General features: G+C 40.2%; 1 protein-coding gene and 1 pseudogene across 6 annotated transcripts in view; one reads left to right on the top strand and one right to left on the bottom strand.

Annotated features, from left to right (window-relative positions):
* Positions 1–26,487, top strand: part of GLCE (glucuronic acid epimerase) — a 70,817-nt gene that overhangs the window by 24,953 nt on the left and 19,377 nt on the right. For 5 of the 6 annotated variants that reach the window (XM_078380871.1, XM_020808159.3, XM_020808160.3 and 2 more), the window contains exon 2: positions 8,172–8,761. In XM_078380871.1, coding sequence (XP_078236997.1) covers positions 8,185–8,761 — 577 coding nt within the window. In that variant the 5' untranslated portion in view covers positions 8,172–8,184. The remainder of the gene's footprint in view (positions 1–8,171; positions 8,762–26,487) is intronic. The other variant, XM_078380872.1, reaches the window with a different exon arrangement.
* Positions 11,457–11,611, bottom strand: LOC140702487 (U1 spliceosomal RNA; annotated as a pseudogene).

Here is a 26,487-nt window from a genome sequence, read left to right as displayed (position 1 = left end):
AGGTAAATAAAATGGCCGCCCGCAGTGTTTTCGCGCCCTTTCCTCGCTACCGGGCAGCGAAAATGGCGGCCGCATGGAGGATTTTCGCAGAATGGTGAGTTTTTTTGCCCATGTTTTTTGTTTAATGCATTCCTATGGGCTTCTTTGTTCCACATAGCGACAAATCCGTATAGCGATGATTTTTTCAGAATGGATTATCGTCGCTACATGGGGCACCACTGTACCCTGTTTCCCCAAAAATAAGACCTAACCTGAAAATAAGCCCTAGTATGATTTTTCAGGATGCCCTACCCCAAAAATACGCCCCAGTTAAGTGAATCCCTGCCATCCACCATTGTGCACCAACCAGAAGATGGCTGTACAGTGGTGCCTCGCATAACGAGCACCCCTTTTAATGACGAATCCGCATAGCAGTGCAGATTTTGCGATCGCAAAAGCGATCGCATTGTGATGTTTTTAATGGGTAAACAGCTGATCGGCGGTTCCAAAATGGCCGCTGGAAGAAAAAATGGCCACCCGCAGTGGCGGCGAAAATGGTGGCCATATGGAGGATTTCCACATAGCAGTGAGTTTATCCCCCATAGGAACGCATTGAAGGGGTTTCAGTGTGTTCCTATGGGGTTTTTTGCCTCGTATAGCGACGATTTATCCGGAACGGATTATCGACGCTATGCGGGGCACCACTGTATTTGAATAATGTAGTTTATTGTTTGTTGGGTTCAGGCAATGAGCAGGCTGATGGGCTTTGTTGTGATCATCAGATAATAGATATCAAAGAGTCTCTTAGCAATAGATTAAAGAAGTCAGCCACACATACAGATGGATGTTTGCCAGCAGTACTCCTGGTGGGCGACTCAGCAAGGAAACAGAATGAGAAGTCTTCGGACTCACTCTCGGTCCGTCTGTCTCTCTCTGCCCGGCCCCCAGGAGACTGTCCTTTTATGAACATTACAAGGTCACAGGTAATGACAGCATTACAGATAGTAGACAGGGTTCAGATAGTACAATGGTTACATCATGTTAGTAGGGTTGGTCTGGGGAAAGGCAATTAATTAAGCCCTCTGATTGGCCTAAGGAAAGGCCTCTATGGCAAGCTCTCTATGATAATGAGAAAGAGGAGGAATAGTGGCAGCTCCTCCCCTCAGAAGCAGCCACAGGATGATAGGAGAGTTTTCCTCACTACAACACCCATGTGGCTTAGCAACCTTGGGAATGGCACCCCCACAGTTGTAGCGTTCCCCATTAGGTCAATGGTTCATGTTTTGTGATGTAATTGTTCATGCATATTCATGTTGCTGAGAGGCGGAGCCGAGAGATGTTATAAGAGGTGGAGTCAGGGTCAGTCAGTAAGAGTGGAGTGTGAGAGAAGGGGATAGAGTATAGAGTTTGGGGAATTCTGAGGTGTGATTAGAATTAGGCATGTACTACCAGTTAGAAAGTTGTTGTTAATAATACCTTTACGTACAGAAGATATTCATGAAACAATTTCATTCTCTGTAATCAATAAACAAAAGTTCTATTTAAAAGACCTTGAAGTGTGGACCTGAATCTTCCTTAAGTAATGGTGATTTAGTGATCACCCGGTGGCAGCAGTGTAAAAGAGGGGATTGTTTGCCTTTGTGTGCTCTGAGACTTTATGGTCAAGCAAGGGGCAGAAGGGTAAACGCCACAGTTATATATGAAAAAAATAAAACATCCCCTGAAAATAAGCCCTAATGTGTTTTTGGAGCAAAAATTAATATAAGACCCTGTCTTATTTTTGGGGAAACACGGTATATTCAGATTGTGGATAAGTGAATCAGTGGATACTGATCACATGGATAAGGAAGTCCTACTGTAAAAATAATAATAAATGCACATGCCTAGTAGGTAGCAGTTAAAAAGCAATTAAAATGTGAAATAGTTAAAATCTCCTGTAGCATTCTAACTAGAAATTTGGCCCTTTCGACAAAGCACTCATGAAGCATTTACGAGCCTTATGACCTTATTAATCTGTTAAACCAAAAACAGTCATGTAGCAATTTATGAGCAATTTATGAGCAATTTATTAGGCAGAGTCGTTCATGGGCTGCAGATATAGAATCATAGAATAGTGAATTTAGAAGGGGCCTATTAGGCCATCATGCTTGATGCAGGAATACAAATCAAAGGATATCTGCCACCTGGTTGCCTAAGTTATATCCTCCCACTTCCACCCCGTTGAGTGAGGGATTTTCTATATGCACATGACAACAACAACAACAACAAAGAAGCCTTTATTGGCATAGGAAAGTTAAAAGCATACAGATAGAGAAGTTAATAAAAATATAATAAATAAAGAATAAACGTAAGCATAATAGTTACACAGCTAAAAATGTAAGCATAATAGTTACACAGCTAAAAAACACAAGAGATACAGTGGGGGCTTGACTTGAGAACTTAATCCGTATTGGAAGGCGGTTCTCAAGTCAAAAAGTCTGTAAGTCAAGTCTCCATTGACCTACAGTGCATTGAAAACTGATTAATCCCGTAACAGGCCGTTTTTGTTCCATTTTGGTTTTTTTTCTGGTCTGTAAGTCAAATCTCAGTCTGCAAGTCAAACCTAAATTTTGCGGCCAGAGAAGTCTGTAACTCAAAAAGTCTGTAAGTCAAGCCGTCTGTAAGTCAAGGGTCCACTGTACTTAGGACACTCTAGTTAATTTTTAGAAACCTGGGAGGAAAGAACCTTTGCAAGAAACTTGGCTACTAGGTCATGGAGGAGGAAACCTGTAAGAAGCTGGGGAGGACCGGAAAAGCCTGAGATAATTGGGCCTAAGATACAAGCTCGGATATCTTTGAACTCAGGGCAGTGACAGAGAATGTGTGTGACTGAGTCAGGCTCTAAACCACAGAGGTTGCAGATTCTTTGCTCAAAGAGTACCCGAGCATATTGTCCCTTAAGAACCTCAGAAGGGAAAATGTTCAGCCGGGCTAACATAAAGGCCCTCCTGATAAGAGGGTTCACCAAGGACTGGAAATAAGAGTATCCAGAACCAAAGGAGGTTGGGGAACATGTCTGATTCACATTGGAAACTAACTGGATATACTCAGACTCCCATAGTCTCTCCTTAATAAGGGAAAGTGCCTGATTAAAGTTACTTTTAAGAAGGGAGTTTAAAGGTGTGCCAATAGACATGAGTTTGGTTTCACATTGTGTAAACCATGTGGATTGGTAAGGGTTTTTAAGAAGATGAACTAGGAGAGACTCTGGGTCTATTTTAAAAAAGAGACATAACCAGAATTTAAAAGTGAGTGCCCACACCGTCGTTGAGGGGAGGTGCAGGCCTAGCTCTAGGGCTATAGTAGATAGTTTAATTAAGACATAAGACATAAGAAATTTATTTGTCATTGCGCTCACAAGTGGGTGCAACGAAATGAGGTGCTCTTCCCCAAGGAAGTTGGGAATCCCTAGAATCCGTCTATAGAAAGAGGCGGCCAATAGATCAACTTTATTGTTCATGGCATTGATCCAGATTGGGATGCCATAGAGCAGGAGATTAATCAGTTTAGCCTGGAAAATATGAATGGCAGCTGGGACAAACTGATTCCCAGCATTATAATGGAATTTAGTTATAGTTCCGAGAAGATATGAGACTGAAGCTATCACAGAATCTCTATGTGTAGTCCACTTGAGTTGGAAATGGAATGATATACCTAGGTTCTGACTTGTTCAGTACACCTATTAATTTTCCACTGGAAAGGCTTCCAAGATTTTGAGAAAACCATAATTTTAGTTTTCTCCACAATAATTACAAGATCATTGCGTGAACAATATGATTGAAATAGGAGGAGAAGTTGTCTTAAGCCTGATCTAGATATCCACATATAACAAAAGAGGTACTGGTACCTTATTTAAAAACGGGGCAGACTTTTCAGCTGGTGACAACTGAGGACGTAGATCTGCTAAGAAAAGATTAAATAAAAACGAGACTAAAACACAGCCCTGTCTCACTCCTCTAGTGACTGGGATCTTCTCGGAGACGTAGACGTAGCAGTCATAACGAACTTGTCAAGAATTGGCATAATGTAATTTACAAATTAGGAAAAGTAGACGTGGGGGGATTCCCCATGAAGCTAACTTTTCCCACAAAATAAGTCTGTTGACAGAGTCAAAGGCAGCTTTCAAATCAATGAAAGCCACAAACAGATTTCCCTTAAATTGGCATGTATACTTCTCTGCTAGGAATGAAAGAGTTAGTGCATGATCTAATGCACATGTGTGGCCTCCCTTACCCCTCTCTGAATCCACCTATCATCTCAGTCCAAAATGAGTACAGTGGTGCCTCGAATAGCGAGTGCTTCAAATAGCGAGGAAACCGAATAGCGATGAGGTTTTCGGGGCATTTTTTCACTTTGAATAACGATGTTTCCTATGGGTGATTATCGAGTAGTGATGGTTTAAACAGCCTTGCGTTTGCTACAGTACCTGCATTTTTAAAATGTTCTCGCGCTCACCAGCCCCCCGGGGGCTGAGGGCTGCCGGCCTTGGAGCCGTCACTGTGGGCCGAGAGCTTGCGGAGGGCGGGCAGGTGGGGCCCCGGTGCTGGGGGGGCCTGTTGCTGGGCGGCGGCGGGGGAAGGGAAAGGGCCCTGGCATGGCCGTGCGCCTAGCTCCCCATCTCCCGCTCCACCTCCTCCTCTTCCTCCGAGGAGGCGGCGGCTGCACTCTTTTTTAATTTGTTGTTGATTTTTTCCCCCGTTGAGATGCATTGAATAGGTTTCAATGCATTTCAATGGGGGAACCGCGTTTTGAATAGCGATGTTTCCTATGGAGATTTTTGAATAGCGACGGCAATTCGTTCCAATTGGAACGGATTAGCCGGCTTTCAATGCATTTCAATGGGAAACTGTATTTCGAATAGCGATGAAATCCAATAGCGATGTTTTTTGTGGAACACATTAACATCGCTATTTGAGGCACCACTGTACATCCATCTCCAAAAAGATCAGGAAGACCATTGTTAATGACCCATAATAATATGTGGAAAAGGACTGCAGATGTAGGATTTTCACTCACTCTCATTCCTTTGTCCTTCTAACGAGCCTATTCAGACAAGGGGAAAGTGAAACCATGGAGGATTTATCAGGAGTTCCTTACAAACTCTCCTCAGACTGAAGAAACTACTTGGATGAGTAGTGAAATGTTTCAACCTAATAGGAAAGAAGTCCAGTGTTGTTTCTTGTTTTACAGAGTTATTGTACTGTATCCTGAAGGAGCTAGAATGAATTGTAGAGACAGAAGAGATTCCATTGTTTCCCAGTAGTGCTACCTACGCTACTGTAGAAATTTCCTATTTAAGGAAATGTGAAGTCATTTCTTGCAGTGTTGTAATCACCAGCACAACTATGAAGTTGCCTCATTTTAGATAAGGAAAAAGGAAAAAGACTGGAGTTTCAGCCAATGCAAGATAAAGTGACTGGTAACATGTTTCCACTCATATATTTCAGCTTGATTATCACTATTAGAAGGAGTAATGGGCCCAGTGAGAATGCCACCTTGATTACGATGTTCTAGTTCTGTGTTTCTTCTCAAAATATATGTCAGAAGTAGAGATGGGGGACGAATTAAAAAAATGAATTGAAATATTTGTTTAAAATTGCTGATTTGTTTAATATTCTTCCCTTTGTATTTGTCAGTTCCGGAGACCTCAACAAATACAAGAGGATGACTATTTCTCCAGTTTTATTCATCCCCCATAGGCAGAGAGAGAAAGCTAGCCTTTCCATTCTGCTTCTGGCCTTCTCACTCTGCCTGTAGGCCCTGCTAAACAGCTGATCAGTGGGCCCATAGGCAGACAGCCTCCCCAATAGCCTGCTCCTTTTCACTCCCTTATACACCAGGACCTATACCACTGGTTCTTAACCCTGGGTTAGGAGTTTTGGACTGCAACTCCCAGAAGCCTTCACCACCAACTGTGCTGGCTGGGGTTTCTGGGAGTTGCAGTTCAAAAACATCAGAGTAACAAAGGTTAAGAACCACTGACCTATACTGCCTCCAGCCTCTAGCACCATCTTAGCATCTAGCAGCCTGCTGTAAAGAAAACAGGACCACCATTTGCAAAGATGACAGCTGCAGCTTCCCTTAGGGCAGGGAAGCCACAGCTGCCATGTTTGCAAAAGGCAGCCTGGTTATCTTATGGCAGGCAATGATGGAGCAGACTGTGGCCAAGTCGGGTGATGGATGAGGCCTCATTAGCAAGTGTGTGGCAGTAGTGGAGGTGGCACCGGTGGCGGGCATGGACTGTGACAGCCAAGGTAGGGAGGCAACATGGGCAGGGGGCAGGCTGTGGTGGAGTGGACATCAATTTTTTTTCTGTACCTCCATCTGCTCCGTCTGCTCCCCTCCAGGCCAAAATTAATTTCATTAGGTCTTTCTTTCCCAGTCTCCTTTCTCAAATTCCTGTGATCCTGAGATTATTTCTTATAGCATTATCTTGCTGTAATACCATCTGGACCTTTAAATCAGTATTAGCCATTACTTTGTGCATTAATCTGGTAGAATTGCATTTAACATGGGTTTACAAAACCACAACTTTATCATCCATATTTTTAAATTGAGATTCAGTTTTTAACTTTTTATAATTCTCTTGGGTAGTTTTGACTTGCTTGCCCAAGTCCTGTAAATTCTGACTCATGTCTACCACTGTCTGTTTCAATTTTTTTTTCATATTTTAATCTGCTGCCAGAACATTTTGACTCACTTTTGCTATAGCATTGAACACCCTTTTCATATCCATCGGTTCTAATTTTTGACCTTTTTGATCCATTTCAGTTTGAATTAATCTCGCCAGATGATCAGATAACCTAGATTTCAATTGACCAGAGTCCTCTTTTTTCCAACCCACTTGTATTACTTTGAACTAGTCCTAAGAATGGCTCAAAGCCTTTTAATTTTCCATGCTATGAAGAAACAGCACTTTTTACCATACTTCTGTTATAGGAATCGCCAGCAGGTGGTGCTCAACACCAAAATAACTATATCATGCATGCAAAAAACTAGAAGATTTTTACTTTCATTTTCTGCTGACACAATGTAAGTTTAGATTTAAAGATTTATAACTTCTACAGCTTTGTAATTCTGTGGGTCTGCAGTTTAAGATGTGAGGGTTGTTTGTATATATGTAAGGCTCTTGTCTTTTAGAGTCCTGGACAGTTCATGAGAAGCATTAGAAGGTTTATTTAGCTCCTCATGGCCACATCTTGCCCCAACAACAGTTCTCTCTCTCTCTCAGGCACACACATGCAAACACACAAGATCACTTACCTGTCCATCAGCCCCTGGAATTTTCCTCTTTCTCCCCATCAATGTTCTGAAGATGAATGATGTAGAGGAGTTAAACTCTCTGCCATTGAACCCAAGCCATACCCCCTTAGATTCTAATTCTTATTTGTATACTGAATAAATTTTGTTGGCTGAAAATATTCAGTGGCTCTACACCTGCACTTATTTGGCATTGCCAATGAATAAGTCATTGCTGAAATGCAAGTGTGATTTTTTTTTACTTGAAAGGATGCAGTCATATTTTGTTTTGCCCTGTGTGGAATGTCTTTCCAAATTAACAAAGAAAGAGACTTTCTGTGCATGTTGGCCTTTGATTGATCTGGTTTTGATATATGTATATTGACTGTTCTCAGGTTCTCTGTTCTTGGGGAATTGTTTCCACATTGATATATCTACCATGGAATGTCTGGGGAGGATTCAGGATCAGATTCTATGCTATACAAGCCACTCATGTAGAGTATTGGCTGAGTGCCAGGCCTCATCTGTGTTCCTATACCCCAGTGGCTCCCAACTTTAGATAAATCAGGTGGTCCTGGACTCCCAGCTGATGCCAAATGAATCTGGGAAATGCAGTCCAAGAACACTTGGGTTACCCAAGGTTGGGAATCACTGCTGTACCCTATCAAAATCCTGCTGATTTTTCAGGGAAAGATGAGTAGTAGCAAACTTTGTCTTGTTCATATATCTTCTCTTTTGATTGATTGTCTTTTAAAAATCCTCTTGTTTTACGTCTTTCACATCAGGATGTTAGGTAGGTTCCAAGAAAGGTGACTGAAATGTGTTTAGTATAACCCTTCCTGCGTTTCTCAAAGCTCAGATAAATGTTCAATTTCTATATTTTTATTTCTTAAAATGCTTTAATTTGTTTTCAGATATGATGTGAATATGCGTTGCTTGGCAGCTCGGGTCAACTATAAGACTTTAATCATCATCTGCGTTCTCTTCACTCTCATCACAGTCCTACTGTGGAATAGATGTTCCAGTAACAAAGGAACTCCATTTCTGCATAACCCAAGCAGCAGTTTCAGAGCTGATGGAATAGAAAAGCGAGCCGCTGCATCAGAAAGCAACAACTATGTACACAGCCCAGCCAAGCAGCAGAGTGAAGAAGCCTCGCCCCAAGAGCAGCAGAAGGCTCCCCCAGTTGTTGGAGGCTTCCAGGGGAGTAAGATCCTGGGGCTTAAGTATGAAGAAATAGACTGTATTATCAATGATGAGCAAACAATTAAAGGCAGAAGGGAAGGGAATGAGGTCTTCCTGCCATTCTCTTGGGTGGAGAAGTACTTTGAAGTCTATGGGAAAATTGCCCAGTATGATGGCTACGACAGGTTTGAATTTTCTCACAGCTACTCAAAAGTGTATGCACAGAGAGCACCTTACCAACCAGATGGTGTCTTCATGTCCTTTGAGGGCTACAATGTTGAGGTCCGGGACCGAGTGAAGTGTATAAGTGGCGTTGAAGGTTTGTCTTTGTTATTCATATCTGTTTATTTACATCTAATACCTGTTTACTCCTTAACACTTAGTTTGCATAGATGTGTGAAGGTATAAAAACAGTAGCACTTAAAATTCCAATTCAATCTGTGCAGTTAGGAACATAGGAGGCAAAATTCTGCCAGGGATTCTGCCTTTCCCTCTATTACTGTTCCCATCCTTCCCCAGCATAGAAAAAAGGAGGCTAAATAGTTTTGAAACTTTGCTTTTTTCAAATGTATAGCTTCTGGCATAAAAGCTATCAGCCCATTTCAGTAGACAATCACTCTGTTGCTCCACCCACATATGGTGTGTTAGCCACTTGTAGTTTAGGAATAGAATATCTTTACGTGAATGTTTATTAATATTTTTAATGAACTGTAAAAGTTTTATAAAAAAATTAAAAAATCACAAAGCACAGTACTAAAACCAACATATTCTTAATTCCTAAAAATAAAATTTAAAAGTATTTTCTTCTTAAAGATTGCATAGGGACAAGCGGCTTTATGATTTGGTTTCTGCAGGATAAGGCTGCTGTTCCCAAGAATGTAACTTCTGGTAAACATTTCCCCATAAATTGATTTTAGGCTTTTTCTGGTTGTTCTGTTTACCTGCTGAGTCTATCCTGTTGCACCAATATATCTGTGATGATCTAATGTGCTTTTGGATCTAGCTGAGGGCTTTGTGTTGTTCCATATACAGATACCAAGGAAGTAGTTGTTAAGGACATTGCTTTTTTTAAAGCATTATTTTTATATTTTAAAAATACTGTTATCAGATAAAAGCCTAACTTGCACCTAATAATTTGTGTTCAAAATTAGCATAACTAATTTCCTCAAAGGGGTTTTGGGGGGACATTCTTAGAATTTCCAGTGTAGCCCAACACCTGTTACACATCTGTACCTGTTTTCTTATTCCTCTGTCTTCTCGTGACCTCATCTCCATACAGAATTTTAGCTAAAGAACTAACGTGATTTACTTCAGTAAATGAAAGGCAGAGGTCAGTCCAAAGTCAGAAGCCAGAGAATCAGTCAGAACCAGAAGTAATAATGCTAGAGTCAAGGAATCACAAAGAGAAGTCTAGGTCCAGTCTAAGGGTCAAGATAGCTCTAGGAAATACCGTTGCAGGTAAAGACAATAGTTTCCGGATTCATCATGGGACCCTGTCTTATATGGGTCCATGCCTTTACAGTGCTCTTATCCTTCAGTAATTACACATTGGTCTTAGCTGAGCCCTTAACTGAAACACTGTAAGAACAAGCTGTTATAAAACTTCTCAGTTTGGCTGCCTGAAAGAGATTTTTTTACCAGTTGGGTATACCTGGCTCTAGTAGAATCATATCTTTGGTGAATGTCATTACTGAATGCCATTACAAAGGCAATGAAGAGCTCATATTAGGGACTGGAAAATTGTGGTTTGGATCTGGAGGGGCTGGTTGTGACCCCATTGTAATGGTCAGACGACTTCCTGGTCAAGTTTAGTCTATTAGCTTCTTCTCCCCTCTGCAAGGGTGGGGGCTCTATTAAGATGATCCATCCTCGGAGACTAATGGATCCAGATGGTTTCCTGAATGCTCTGGAGGACTATCCATCTGATATAGTCGGCACGTCTGACAAAGCTCAGGTCACCCTATGGAATAGGGAGATGACCTGGGTGGTTGACACAATTGCACCTAAGCGCCCTCTCTCTGCACACAGAGCCCAGACAGCCTGGGAGTGCTCCTAGACCCCAGTCTAACTCTGGAAGCCCAGGTGGACTCAGTGGCCAGAGGCACCTTCCTTCAGCTGTGGAAATTATACCAGCTGTGGCCCTACCTGGACGAGCGGAGTCTCATGACAGTTAAACACGAACTGGTAACATCTCATATAAATTACTACAATGCATTCTATGTGGGGCTGCCTTTGAAGATGGTCCAGCAACTGCAACTGGTCCAGAATCGAGCTGCACTACTGGTGAGTGGTGGGGCCACTAGGGAACACATCAAGCCGATTCTGTTTAAATTACATTGGCTACCAGTTGCTGCCCAGGCCTAATTCAAAGTGCTTGTTTTGACCTATAAAGCCCTAAATGGCTTGGGCCCTGGATACTTGAAGGACCGCCTCTTTCCATATGAACCTACCTGGCAGTTAAGATCTAGCCAGGGGGCCTTTTGAAAAAGCCGTTCCTCAAGGAGGCAAGAAGGAGGCTTGTAGACAAAGGGCCTTTTTAGCAGCTGCCCCCAGACTATGGGATGCCCTCCCAACTGAGATTCATCTGGTGCTGACGCTGATGACATTTCAGCGCCAGGTCAAAACCTTCCTGTTCCAGAAGGCTTTTAATTGAAATAATATGAACTGTGGGTCCTGGTGACAATTTTAGAGTATATATTTGAATTGTATTTACCGTATTTTTCGCTCCATAAGACACACTTTTTCTCTCCAAAAAGGTGGGAGGGAAAGTGCATGCGTCTTATGGAGTGAATGCAGGGTTCAGCCACCTCCACCCAAAAGCCTCCCACTGCCATGCTGGGAGGCCTCTGAACTGGCAGCAGAGACTGCTTTCTGTTTGGACCTCACCATTCTGCACTGCTAGCTTTCTAGGATCTGCCTCCTGCAGCCCACCTGGAAAACCAGCAAGGCAAACAGGCCTATGGCAGCAAGCAGTGAAAATAGCAAAGGACCAAAGAGTGGTTCTAGAAAGACCAAGGGAAACCACAAACACAATCTCCCACTTAGGCAGTTGATTTTCCCACATTTGGGGAAATCACAGGGGTCAGCTCATCTGAAGTGCAATAGATGAGCCTTACCCTGGGAAAACCACTTTTACAACAATGGTCTCTCCCCTGCCAGGTCTCAGTTTGAATGGCCCCTAAGCCTCCTGGCCCTTTGTGTGCACTATCCCCCAAAGGCATGGTGACCGCCGGCTGTACCTCCTGATCAGAACAGTGCTGCACAGCCCCAGTCCTGAAAGAGGCCAGGAGAGCTACTCAGTGTTTTGGGGTGCCCCACAGGACCCCCATCAGGGGCTAGATGTTCCTCCCACAATCCTCCTTCAGTAAAGAACTGAATGATGGAGAGAGAAAAAACTTTTGCTGTAAGGAAGGAAGGGAGGGAGTGGAAGTGAGGCATGCTTTGCTGTTTGCTTACACCTGTGCTGGTGGTGATTTCTTCATCATAGCTCTTATTGACTACCCAGCAACAATCTGTTTATTCATCTCTTTCAGTGCAATAACAATTCATTATAAGTGTTAAAACTTGAGATGGTACTGTAATTCCCACTCATTGTGTGTCATCCTGCTGTAGAAGTCTGCTTCATGATTCTCCACTTCTGGTACATGTATGACTTGTGAAATGACATGCTTGAGAATACACCAGTCCCAAAACTGTACTGTTAGTAGCAAAAAAGACATGGATTTTGTTCCTCCTTGGTGGTTGATATAAAGCATTGTAGTGTTGTCTGTGGCTATTGGAATAACTTTGCCAACTACAAATTGTTCAAAAGCTCTCACTGTGTTGTACACTGCAAGAAGTTTGAGGTAATTGATGTGACAACATCTATCTATTGCTACTGCCTTATGAATTTGCCAGAATATTTTTTTTCTGGTTTTCCTCTCCTAAAAATGAGGTGCGTCTTATTTGGAGGTGCATCTTATGGAGCGAAATATACAGTAATTGTTTTACCTTTTTAATTGTATTTTAATTGTTTTAAGCCGCCCAGAGACCTTTGGGTAGTGTGGGCGGCATATAAGTTAAATAAATAAGTAAATATTAGGTTATGTTCAGTTTTATGTTATCTAAAGACCTAGACAATATAATGATGTTGGTTGTTGTGGTTTTTTTGGGCTCTTTGGCCGTGTTCTGAAGATTGTTCTTCCTGACGTTTCGCCAGTTTCTGTGGCCAGCACCTTCAGAGGACTGGAGTAGTCCTTTCCAATTCTGGGAGCCAGGCCTTGTTAAGTTTTAGACTTTCTTCTTTCTTGTTGAAGCTCTGTTGGTGTTTATGGATGTTAATGGCTTCCCTGTGCAGTCTAACATAATGATTGATGGTGTTGTCTGGTACTTCAGTTGTGGATAGGTATACAGTATATTGGAACCACAAAACGCAGCATTCACACCAAAATCAAAGAACATGAGAGACACTGCAGATTAAAACAACCAGAAAAATGACAGGAAACTCTATTTCAAGATACTGAAGTACAGGACAACACCAGCAATCATTATGTTAGACTGCACAGGGAAGCCATTGAAATCCATAAACGCCAGCGGAGCTTCAACAAGAAAGAAGAAAGTCTAAAACTTAACAAGGCCTGGCTCCTAGCACTGAAAACTACAGCCTGCAAAAGGTCAACGAACTCTACCCAACCACAAGGACCAGGGATCATTACACAAAAAAGACCAGCTAAAGACACCCATCAATCACAGTGACAGATAATCTTTCCCCCTTATCACAACAATACATCCACAACAAAGACATGCTGATCACCATCATCACCCTATATCCTGAAAAGGACAAAAGCTGTTCCCACAATTATAAATACTCAACTATCCAACAAACAGCAACAGAGCATGGACAGAGTTCCTACTCCAGTCCTCTGAAGATGCCGGCCACAGAGACTGGTGAAACGTCAGGAAGAACAACCTTCAGAACACGTCAAAAGAGCCCGAAAACCCCACAAAAAACATCAGATCCTGGCCGTGAAAGCCATCGAGAATACAATGGAATGATGTCATTGTGGCATTTGCCCTTGTGGACCCTGTTTGTTTTTCCCTCACAAAGACTCACGTCGTGTTTTCTTCTCGCTGCCACCAGTGGATTACCTCAATCCACAATATAAATGTTTGTCTGAACACTTGACTTGTGAACAAATCCAGAACTTATTTATTGAAGTGAAACAGATTACATAACCGCCTAGAGTGGTCCGGTGGGCCAGATAGGCGGGGTATAAATTAAATAAATAATAATAATAATAACAGAAGTTTCTCCAATAAACATACACAAGCAAATAAACAGTTCTCTCAGTACATACTTCTTTTCTCTTGCTATATCATTACCACCTTCTCTGCCTATTCTCCTAACCAGCTCTCTCAGTATCTCTTCCCTGTCTCTCTGACTAACCAACCCTATCTGACTCCTCCTTCTCCCACCAAACCTCATGTAGCTGCTGACTCCGCCTCTTCAGATTTATAATAGGCTCAAGCAAATCAGCTCATGAATATGAATGGCATGAGTGATGTGAGTGATCATCAGATTCCTCCCCCCTAAGAAAAAGTTTGTTTTGTGAGGGAAAACCTTACAGTTTACCCTTATGAACAACGGAACATATAGGGAATATTACATACAACACACCATCATATTAATATGCTTACCAGTTACGTCCTAAATCAAATACCATATGTTAACATATAACACATTACATTTGGCATGTACTTAAACATACCTTATACTAGTTTTCTCTCTATTACCATGTTTACTAGATCAAACTTACTACTTTAAACATTTAAAACAATCCATACAATTATAAACATTTGCATTACTCACATTAAGACAGATTACATTACCTCTATTCACCATTATTATTTCCCCATCGCTATACACTTCTCAGCTCATCAGCATTCAATGAGACATTTCATTTTAATTGCATTTCATAACTAGTGCACAAGCAGAACATTTAATACTAAATTATTATCCATCTTTTATCCATCCATTAGTCATTTGGCCTTCGAGACTAGGCTTCAGCAACCATATTCTGAGTCCTTTTTATGCTGCACATCTCAAAGTCTTAACAGGTTCGGTGTCCATCTTGCAAGCTTACTGTTAGCGTCTTTCATAGTTTGTAGCCACACCAGGGGGAAAGGGTCAGTGCAAAGGATGAAGTTCCTCCCCCAAACGTAAGGCTTCAGTCTTTGCAGTGTCCAAATAGTTGATAGTCATGCCCTCTCAATGGCAGACCAATGTTTCTCATCAGGTTGGAAGCTCCTGCTGATTAGTCATTGGGTGCAGATTTTCACTGTCATCCGCTTGGCACAGCAGCACTCCAAGTCCAACACTCGATGCATCCACACAGATTGTGAACCCCCAGTTGCACAACAAAGGCAGATCTTTAAGTCCACGCTCTCTTCTGTCGAGTGGCAGTCATCGGGCACTCTGATGTCTACTGGATGTCCTTGGCTCGCCTCTTCCAGGTTAAGTCTCTTTTCTCACTGAATAGTGGCTTAGGTTTCTCAGCTGTGGGAAGGTTAGGCGGGTTCTTCCACTTCTCCAGCACAGCTATGACTGCGTTCTTCATTGAAATCTTATAGCTTATGCCTTCCTCCTCACTAACAAATTCACCCACAGGTACTTTTGTTGCGAAGTTCTCCATATGTGGGGGACCACTATCATGGGTCACGTCCAAGTTCACAATCATGTTTCTTTTAAGTGTAATCTCAAACATTTGGTTTATTTTAGATGCATTGAGATTTTCATCATCGTGTTCTATATCTTCAATATTTGGTTTCTTAGGTATGGGTTTGCATTGCAGGGTTTTAAGGGCTTTTACAGCTACAGAGCAACTAGACTTCTCAGTCCTCCAGTTCTGTTGCAACAAATCCACAGGTTCTGACCCGCTCTGACCCCGGCTTCCAGGCTTCTACTTTTTATCTACCAGTGTTCCCTTATCTCTTAGAGCCTTGGATTTCAAACTAGCCAATGGGTCTCTCAAATCCTGAGGTAAACAAAAAATAATTTTTCCTTTAGAGTCGGTTCTCTATCTTTAGTTCCCCCAGATCTAGGTTCAGAAGCCCAGCCACTAAGCTTTTCCACAAAAGCTATAGCAGGGCACCCACTTCTTCACCACAGACCTCTGACTAAAAGGTACCCATAACTCCAGAAAATTCACCCTTAAACTCTGGCTTTACTGGATTGTTTCATATCTTGCTGCTGGACACCAATTATGGCATTCGCACTTGTGGCCCCTTCTTGTCTTTCCCTTACAAAGGCTCACGTCGCATTTTCCTCTCGCTGACACCAGTGGATTACCTCAAACCACAATATAAAATGACATTTGTTAGGACACTTGTGAACAGAAACAGAACTTATTTATTGAAGTGAAGCAGACTGATAGTAACAGAAGTTTCTCAGATAAACACTATACACAAGCAAATCATCAACAGTTCTCTCAGGACATCTTTTCTCTTGCTATAGCAATACCACTTTCTCTAACTATTTTGCTAACCAGCCTTATATATCAGTATCTGTTCTCTCTCTCTCTCTCTCTCTGACTAACCAACCCTTATCAGACTCCTCCCACCAAATCTCATATAGCTGTTGACTCCGCTTCTCCAGTCTTCTCATAGGCTCATGCAAATCAGCTCATGACTATGAATGGCATGAGTGACGTGGGCCATCATCACATTTGTCTTCTTGAATTAACAGGTGCAAGTAAAACTTTTATAGCAGACTTTACCTTTTGCTCCTTTGGCTTCCAAGGTTCATTTGCAATTCTTCCATTTTCCGGTAGCTATTGGAAGCAGCTGCTCAGTATCTTTCTGTCTTATCGCTACACTGTTTTATTTCATTTTAAGTACGTATTCTGAACAAAATGAAGCAAACCAACTTCTCACCCTGCCTTCTCTTTTGCTGCTAATGGAATGGGACATTTTACTAAAACTTGTTTTAACTACTGCCAAGTGAAAGAACCTTCACTCAGCGTTTTTACTCAGCCTTTTTACAGTATATTTGGTTGTTACTAACAGAATTTTATCAGAGATTATATAAAGGATACAATGCACTTAGAGCAAGACTTAACTCAATACATATTCTTTGGTGGCATTTAGAAGCTGACCGATCACCAAGGAAGTATATGGACAAAAGAGTAAATTCTAGAGGGAAGGCTTGATGGTGACAAGATCCTTTGAAAATACTACATGTGCAAATTTACTTCATAATCAACCTAAAATTGAATCAAAAGGTACTTGACTTGGCAATCTTATTAATTTAGAAGATTTCAGACCCCCAACCATTCTATGCAATCAAGACAGTTCAGCGGAAAATAAGAACCAGTATATTCAACAAAGGATTCGTTCTCTTTCATGTTTCAGAATAGAAGGAATTATTAAGGTCTTCTTTGGCCTTATGTAAACCAACTCAGTAAGTAGTAATTGGCAGAATATCAGCATTGAGAGATGCCCTCACCCAACTCTGAGGTTCTGACAAAGATTCAGTAATTAATTATGGGTTTTTGGAATATATAAATAGCCATGTGACAGCAGAGCAGCAGGAAAAGGATATGTACTATCCCCCCTTAAACAATGGAAATATGTTGATATATAAACATTCTCTTAAAAATTGTCAGCCCAGGACATTTTCAAGGGAATCGGTGAGTAATGCAGAATGCCTTCAAATAAGATATCTCAGCCGAAAGGGGACAATGTTAATCCTCACTGAGGCATAATAATAGGTAAATTATAAACCATATTCCAAAGCCCCAGAAAGGAAATTCAGTCTGTTTTTATAGATGAAAGAGGAGAGTTGAATCAAATTGTGCGGCTTAGTTGACTGATTGGACATCAAGTTGAACAGTCATTATGTTCACTTGGTTTTAATACCAGGCCAGGGATTAAATAGAAAGAACTTATCTCAGATGACTACCATCTTAAAATCCTGTCATGGAACATAGCCTGGTCCTTTATGCAAAGAGATCCAGGAGTTATGAACCTCTTTAGATCTTTTGATGTAATCTTATTATTGGATACATAATCCACCAGGAAAATCAGCCTGAATATTTGGTAAATGACATCCATGCTAAATCCAGAAGAGAAAGGGGACATCCTAAAGCTGGTTTGGCATTACTGATTTTCACATCACTGAAGGCTACAGTTGAATGGTTTCCCCATGTGATAAAATTGCAGTGGCTGGCTTACTTAAGCTTACATCTATTTATTTATTTATTTATTTATTTATTTATTTATTTATTTATTTATTTATTTATTTATTTATTTATTTATTTATTTATTTATTTATTTATTTATTTAACCATTTTACACGGCCTTTCTCCTTTAAAAGGACCCAAGACAGCTTACATCCTTGAAATATAATATTTAAAGCTGAAAACAATGAGTATACAACAGTGGTTTACATAATCAAAAGACAATATTTGAAACTACGAACAGTGAGCTCAGCTTACAACATTAAACAACAATATTAAAGCTAAAGCAAATACTAAAAAAAGAACAAAAATACCATTCTGAGAGATGGTAAACACAAATAGTACTAAAAACCCAGTCAGAGCAGCAGTGCATAACAAACCATCTAAAAGTTACCATGTTGCCAGCCATGTGGCCAGTCACTCATGCAGGCATTAACTGAGGGAAAGCTTGCCTGAAAGATCTTTGCTTGCTTTCAAAAGGCAGCAAAATGGGGCCAGTCTGGCCTCCTGTTGGAGTGAGTTCCAAAGTCCGTGAGCAGCTGTAGTGACAGCGTCTCCTGTGTTCCCGAAGCACACATGAAGGTGGTGGGACCAAGAGAAAGGCCTCACCTGATGATTTTAACACCTGAGGTGGCTCGGAATTGAAGATACTGTCTTTGAGATAGCCTGGACCCAGACTATTTAGGAACTTTATAGGTTAAAATCAGCACTTTGAATTGTGTGTGGAAACTGATCGGCAGCCAGTGGAGCTGGTGTCACGTGGTTATGTGATTCCTATGACCAGTCCCAGTCAGCAATCTAGCTGCTGCATTTTGGACCTGCTGAAGTATCCTGACACTTTCCATGGACAGCCCCCATAGAGCAAGTAACAGTAATCCATCTGGGAAGTAATTCGAGTATGTGTGACAGTGGCGAGATTAGATTTCTCCAGAAACGGATATAGTTACTATACTAGTTTAATTGTGAAAATGCACTTCTGGCCACTACCAATACCTGGGCATCCAGGTTTTTCAGGAGGAGTGTAACCTCTCTAGTACCGCCTGCATCCCTATTCCTTGATCTGCCTTTCGACTGACCAGTGTAAGTCATATACCATGGTGACCAAAGCAGTCTCCATCCGAGAAGGGGGAAATCTGCTTTTTGCAATGAAAATGTAGGGGGAAAGCAGGAATCACTTTCCCCCTCCATTTTCTTTACAAAACATGGAGGGGGAAAGCAGGGATCAAAGTGCTTTGGTCCCTCCCCCCCTTACTTCAGAGTACAAAACAACCCTTGAAATTTTGCTTTAATTATTTTAGGAAAAAGTGTCGTTTTATACACAGAAAAATATGGCATGTGCTAATTTCCCCCTGTCTATATCTAGTCTGGTTAAGGATTTCTCAGTTGGAAAATTTAAAAAATATAGCATTTACCACTAATTCTAATCCTGTCCACTCTCACCTCAGTACATATGACTTTGAATAATAATTTTAAACTATTCTTGACACTATGTACCAGTGCTCAGTCTAGGTCTAGATGACTCAGGCTCAGTTGATTGCAGCATTCCTGCCGACATTGGGGAACCTTACTGTGGCATTCGCCCTTGTGGACCCTGCTTATCTTTCCCTCACAAAGGCTCACATCGTGTTTTCTTCTCGCTGCCATCAGTGGATTACCTCAATCCACAATATAAATGACGTTTGTCTGAACACTTGTCTTGTGAACAGAAACAGAACTTATTTATTGAAGTGAAGCAGACTGAATAATAACAGAAGTTCTTCAGATACACATTATACATAAGAAAATCATCAACAGTTCTCTCAGTACATACTTTTTTTCTCTTGCTATATTATTACCACCCTCTCTACTTATTTTTCCAACCAGCTCTATCTCTCAGTATCTGTTCTCTCTCTCTCTGACTCCTCCTCCTCCCACCAAACCTCATATAGCTGTTGACTCTGCCTCTCCAGTCCTCTCATAGGTTCATGCAAATCAGCTCATGAATATGAATGGCATGAGTGACGTGGGCAATCGTCACACCTACTGAAATTTTTGCTGACTCAAGAACACAATGAATGGAAAATTCTGTTATTTTCAACATAAATAATCTGCCAAAATGGGAGCCAGTAATTTTGGTTGAAATAAAGATCCTAATCTCTTGCCTGAAAATTAGAAAGTCCCTAGGATCAAATATAATTCCACTCCAAATTTTGAAAGCTAATATAGACTGGTAGGCTCCCATTTTAGCACACATATCAACCACACTGTACGGCTTCCCCTGATATGGTTACATGCTACAGTATAGTGATACCAAACTTACTAAATGCCTTTATCAGATTACTACAATTTGAGTAAGGTGAGGTCTTGATAGTAATTTGACAAATCCTATTTGGGCTACCAACATGATTTTGACCCAGCTCCAGGAGGCAGTGGAAAACAGGAGGGCCTGGCGTGCTCTGGTCCATGGGCTCACGAAAGGTTGGACACGACTAAACAACTAAACAACAACAATTCAGGGTGGGGGGTTGTGCCAGGGCTGCATCCCAGCCCCCACATTATTTAATCTTTACTTTAAGGACTTGATTGAAATGTGCCTAGGATCAGAATATCATATACTGTACCAAAATTCTTTGAGATTAATATTCTATTATTTCCATATGCAAACAACACTGTTCTTATGTCACTATCTAAAATAGTTCTTAAATGACTTTTACATGTTTGTATGGATTATTGCAAAGATAACTTGCTGATGATTAAAGTTTAGGAAAACCAAGATCATAGCTTTTTCTAGGTAAATGCTGGATAGCTCAGTGGTTTAGGCATTTGGCTGCAGAATCAGAGGTTGGGATTTCAGTTCCACACTGGGCCTCCTTCGCAGGAGCTGGACTCGATGATCCACAGGAACCCTTGCAGCTTTGCAGTTCTAAGACTTAAATGGATAATTTATGGACAGCATATTGAGCAGGTTAAGAAGTTTAAATACCCGTGCATTGTTTTCTCCTCCACTCTTTTTTGGACCAGTCACAGACATTCGGCAGTGCAGGTGGCGCAGAATACAAGTAAAGCACTTCTGTGGGTTTTTTAAACCCTGCTGTATGGCAGGTAGTTAAGGTCAAAATCCTATCTCATCTATTATCATCATCATAGGCATCCTTCAGTCTTGAGAGACTATGGTAATGTGCTTTGTATGGACGACTTTGACGCTGTATACGAAGCTGGAGTGTCCTCTCCAGAGCACGAAGCCTGGGTAGAATAATATGGAGGATAGGCTCTTACCCAAGCAGCAAATCCCCGCTCTCCACATTGCTGAAATAGTCCAATGGAAAGGCAAGAGTCAATACAACTGATTCCAGTGATGTCGCAGGAGTTGTCAGAACGACACAAACTGCCTCCGAGACTCTGGCTCCGGATTTTGCCTTGAGATTTACTTCTGAAGCTTTTTCCATCAGTGGATATAGTAACAAGGCAGTGGAGGTTTGAAATCAGAGTTTTCCTTCTCCTAGATGGGCTGCCTTCCCAGGCTGACAAGCCCCACCTATATTGCAATATGGATTCAAGGTTTTAATTCAGCTGTTAAAAATGTACTCTCAAACGTATGCACTCATTCTTTGGAATGCCTAGGTGTGCTTCATCCGCAGAACTATGATTAGAGGCTGAACTATGATTAGAGGCTGGCCTCATATCTGTAGAGCTTGATCTTGCGTTTTGATACTAGTTAAAAGTTGTGTATGCTGAATTATCATTAGTTTACCTTTATTTCTTGCAAAAAGATGTTTTGATTAATTCTTGGTTTAAGGGATTGATAGCTAAATTACACTTACTTGGTTTTTCTGTGGATTTTTTTCTATAGACAGGATAATCTTACTGTAAAACCCTTCTTAGAACAATGAATTAAAGATATAGATTTGCAATATACTCTCACAAATACCCACAGATCTTGCTCGCCAACACGTTTTGGCTTGAATTTTAAATTTCCTAAACGTGCTGGGTATCTGGATAGACTCATCCCCAAATATTGTCATGCTTTTTCTGGAGCTGAATTTAACTGTTTCCCTTCAGCAGTACTGGGATGGTGCTATTGTATTAAGATTGGCTGTGTGTGCTTGTTGAGATGAAGTAGTTGAGTCATTGGCCTATGTCTTGTTTGTAGCTTCCACAGTGACTCCTCTGTCCCATTATGAGGAGCTGCCCTGGAACGCCATTCATGTGATATTTGGAGTATTTGTTGGGATGTATAAACTGAAGAATTACAGAGTCTGTGGCTAAGGTTTTGTTCTCTGTTGTAAGATGTCATAAAAAACTGTATTACTTTAATTGACTATTTTTCCTTAATATGTGTATGCTTTAATTATTATTTATAATGTTGTTCTTAATGTTGTACTATCTTAATTTCGGTCTGTGACCATATAGTAATACATTAAGATTAGCAGCTTTGACCATATGTGATAGTTCAATAGAACTTCAATAGTTCCCTTGAGATTTTTTCTTTTCAAGCATATGTACACATCAGATAACTTTCAGATCCATATCACACTATGAAGTGCTGATAATAAATGAAAACATATTCTTCATTTTAGTTTAGTAATCTTTTATTACACTCAAGACATAGGTAGTTTCCAAATTAGACCTTATATAAGGAGATAAGGGTATTGTTCAATCTGAGCTTGGCACATAGTAGGGTTTCTGGAGCTGAAGCCACAAGGTTTTTTTAAGTGTTATGTTGCATGATTCTGACAGCATCAGATGATCATTTTAGTGCAAAACTGTCAACTTCAGCCTGAGGTCTTTGTTATCACCTTTTTTAAGAGGAGCTGCCAGAGATTGAATTTGTGGCCCGTCTCACTTGGAAATATGGAGTAGTAGCTACATTAATAGATATATTAGTAGATATATTAATCTCTACAAGCATATCAGACCAAAAAAAAATGTAAAAACCACCAAGAGATAAAATGATGGTTGTTGTAGGTTTTTTGGGCTGTTTGGCCATGTTCTGGACACAGCCAGACAGCCCAAAAACATACAACAACCATCAGAGATGGGTCATGAAAGCCTTCAAGAATACAAGAAATGATACATTTGTATCAGCTACATTATTGTTACCCTTTGCAGATTGAAATTGATATTACAGTCTGATAGCCTATTCTGTTACTAACGAATCATTGTCACTTGGTCCATAGCTGTATGCCTGATACAAATAAGAGTTACATTAGTCTCACTCTTATGTCTGAGGAGATGAACTTGATCCAAAAAACCTCCCATTAAGTTGTGTTAAACATTTTTGTGTCTTGTTTTAAAGATGGAGTTTTGATTATATCCCATACCATCTTTTCTGAGAGAAGGGAGAACTTTTAAGTTTTGTTGGCTGCACAAACTTCTGTAATAAGTTCTGGAGAGCCACAAGTACCCCATTTATGACCAGTAAAGTCACATACAGTGGCGCCTTAACTTACGAACTTAATCTGTAATGGATTGGTGTTTGTAAGTTAAAACGTTCATAAGTCAAAACAGCATTTCCCATAGGAATGCACTGAAACCCGATTAATCCGTTCTGGCTGTTTTTTGTTCTTATGTCAAGGCATGGTTTGTAAGTCAAAGCATTCGTTCCCATAGGAACTAATGCAAAACCAGTTAATCCGCCCTCTACCACCAGGGGGAGTTTTTTTTAACCTAAGATGACTTAGGTTTAAAAAAGGGCAGGAAAGGAGGGAGACACACACAGAGAGAAGACAATGGGAGAGAGTTTGGAGTCTACAGTAAAACACGTGCTAAACCAACACATTTTACACCAGTACCTTTTAAACCAAGCCAGCAGAGACCCTTGCAAAAACATTTCTGATTTGCAAGGGAAGCATGCAGGAACCATTGCAAAAGCACAAAAAACAAACGGAGCAAATTAAAAATGCAAAGAGAACGAAGAAAAAAGCAAGGGAAGCATGCAAGACACATCGAAAATTGGGAGGGGACCCAAAAAACAAACAACCAAGACCCATCACAGCACAGAAACATAACACCCCAGCTGAAAATCATGCTGCAAAAATACCCATAACAGTTTTTAAAAAGTATAAACCAGCACCTCAGTAGGCAGTCTCCTTGGATTGCACACTCTCTAACTGCCGGGGTGAAAGAGCTACAAAACAGCAGCCTCGTCGCCACCTACAGCTAGCTATTTGAATTTCCCGCCCTTTCCCCCTTCCTTTTTGTGTTCGTAAGTCAAAGCACCGTTCGCAAGTCAAAACAAAATTATGTCAGCGGAGCTGTTCATAACTCAAAATGTTCGTAGGTCAAGGCGTTCATAAGTCAAGGCAGAACACACATCTGTGGAAATTTTTTAAAGGACCATGAAGAAATAATAAGGTTTGAGGAAAAGACTATTTATCTATGGGGAAAAATAGGAGCAGAGACATGTAGTTTTCCAAAGCCCATGTGGTTGCTTATATAAAGTTTAAACAAGAAGTCTTCAAGAATAATAAAGCCAAATTAGAGTTGTTTATAAAGGATTATAAAAATGCCTACAAATGAATAGGGGAGAAACAGCCTGGTATGAGGTCCTTAAGAAATTAACATGCTAACATTTTATTACCTTATTCAGGTTTTTAAGAGCTTTATCATGTTATGCCAAGGGTTAATTACTTATTAATCGTTTGGGTTAGTCGACTACTCTATCTTCCTGCAATGGGTTAATCATGCAACTTACCTAGAATATATTTCTACTCTAGACTGCTAAAACAGGATGGTTACATTTTGGTAAAAACAAATATAACTGGCGTATGAAAACTTAAAAGCCTCTTCCTGTTTATCTTATCTTTTTAATTGTGTTATTTTCAACATTCTTACTGAAGTTAGTTCTAGTTTGTGTCTTAATGTTATTTTTAAAGCAGGCTGTTGAATTCACTTGTCTTTGGAACTGGCAAACTCTGGAGTGAAGAGGAGCAAATAATTCTGAAAACTGAAAGTGCCTGAAAATGTATGGATTAAATAATATATAATTCAGTTTCCAGTAGCTTGTTGAGGATTTCCATAAGTAGAATACATTTTACACAAGTGATTGAACTATTTGGCTAGACGTTTGTTGCTCAACTATTTGCTCAACTGGTTGTACAATAGACACATCATCAAATTGCATGTCTACTTGTTGCACTCATGGAAATCACCAACAGAGTAGTGGCCAGTGATGTGTATTTGGAAAGGAAACTGAACTTATTGTGAAATTGCTCTTGGCTCTTCTGCATCTTCTTACCACCGGCTCTCATCAGACCTAATCAGTAGAGCCATTGTTATGGATGAGGAGACACAGTGAGGAAAGCTGCTGCAAAACTAAAATACTTTGCAGCGTTACCTGGCTACTCACTGCCATCAGCAGAATGTCAGACTTGATAGACCACTTTGGTCTGATCCTGCTCTTTGTGTTCTTGACCATGATGACTGAGAATGGAGCCTTCCTGTACAATGGTAGTATACTTCTGAGTATTATGGGGGAAGGGGAGTTGCCATTGCTCTCTTCTTAAGGATGTCCTGGAAGTATTTGGTTAGCCATGGTGGAAACAAGAGATTGGGCTACAAGGACATGCAGGGAGATTTTATAGCTGCTTGGATTTTATTCAACCATCAGTTTCTTAACTGTTTATCCCTTTTGGTGAAATACGGTATATGTCCTTACCAAACTGATTTTTTACAAATTGAATTACAAGTTTACCAGATATACCTGAAATTTATTATATACACAGGCACATATTTGCAAATAAGATTCTATTAAATGTCTTTTTTGTATGTCTTTTCACTTCTATTAGTAGGTGTTTACACACAGGTATTTAGGATGGTATAGCAAGAGTCTCACTGATTTTCATACATTCTTTCTCTATGTAGGTAGCAAGCAAATACAGACAGCAGTTACCTAGACATTGAAATGCTCACTCCTTTTCTCCTGCTGAAGTCCTCTATAGTTCAGTTTCTAAGGAAGTTTTTAAAGTTGTTATTTATAATTAGTTACAATTAGATCCCACCTTCCCCCTCCTCCTTTTGCTCTTTCACACTATTTTAATTCTTCCAGCAACCGTATGCGGTAGGATATGCTTTTTTTTTTATTAATATTTTTAATTTTTATTTTATACAAAAAAAATACACAAAAGAAGACATACATAACAAAAATACAAAAAAATACAAGTAATAGTGCTTATTATAAACTAAATTCTAATGTGCACCCCATACCCACGGGACTCTATTTACTATAATAATTTTTTTCTTACAGATTACCTCTCCAAAATTGTATTGAGTATTCTTTAGAGGCTTTCCCCCTTCCTTTCACTAACACGAATTCCACAAATTTACCCCAAATATCATAGAAATTGTTACATCTTATTTCCCCTCTTTTTATTTTAAGTTCCATAGTCAATTTATCATTTAATGCAATGTCCCATACTTCACAATACCAGTCTTCAATTTTAATATCCTTCTTGTCTTTCCAAAATCTAGCTATTAATATTCTAGCACCTGTCATAAAATTAGTGATTAATTCTTTCGAGTGATGGTCCAGATCTGTATTATCAAAAATTGACAATAAAGCAATTTTGGCATTAAAATCAATATCTTTACCAAATATATCACACATTTCCTTAAAAATCAATTCCCAAAATTTCTTAACCACTTTACATTCCCACCACATATGAAAATACGTACCAATTTCCTCATCACATTTCCAACATGCTTTGGAGTATGTTGGATTTATTATATTCAATTTTACAGGAGTCAAATACCACCTTAGACAGATTTTAAAAAAATTTTCCTTTATTCTTGTTGACATTAATCTTAACACTCTCATCCTCCACATTTTTGTCCAGTCCTCTATTTTAATATC

The sequence above is a fragment of the Pogona vitticeps genome, chromosome 12, assembly GCF_051106095.1.
Source record: "Pogona vitticeps strain Pit_001003342236 chromosome 12, PviZW2.1, whole genome shotgun sequence".
Lineage (NCBI taxonomy): Eukaryota > Metazoa > Chordata > Lepidosauria > Squamata > Agamidae > Pogona > Pogona vitticeps.
Note: the sequence above shows the minus strand (reverse complement) of the source record. Positions and strands in the feature narration are given on the sequence as shown.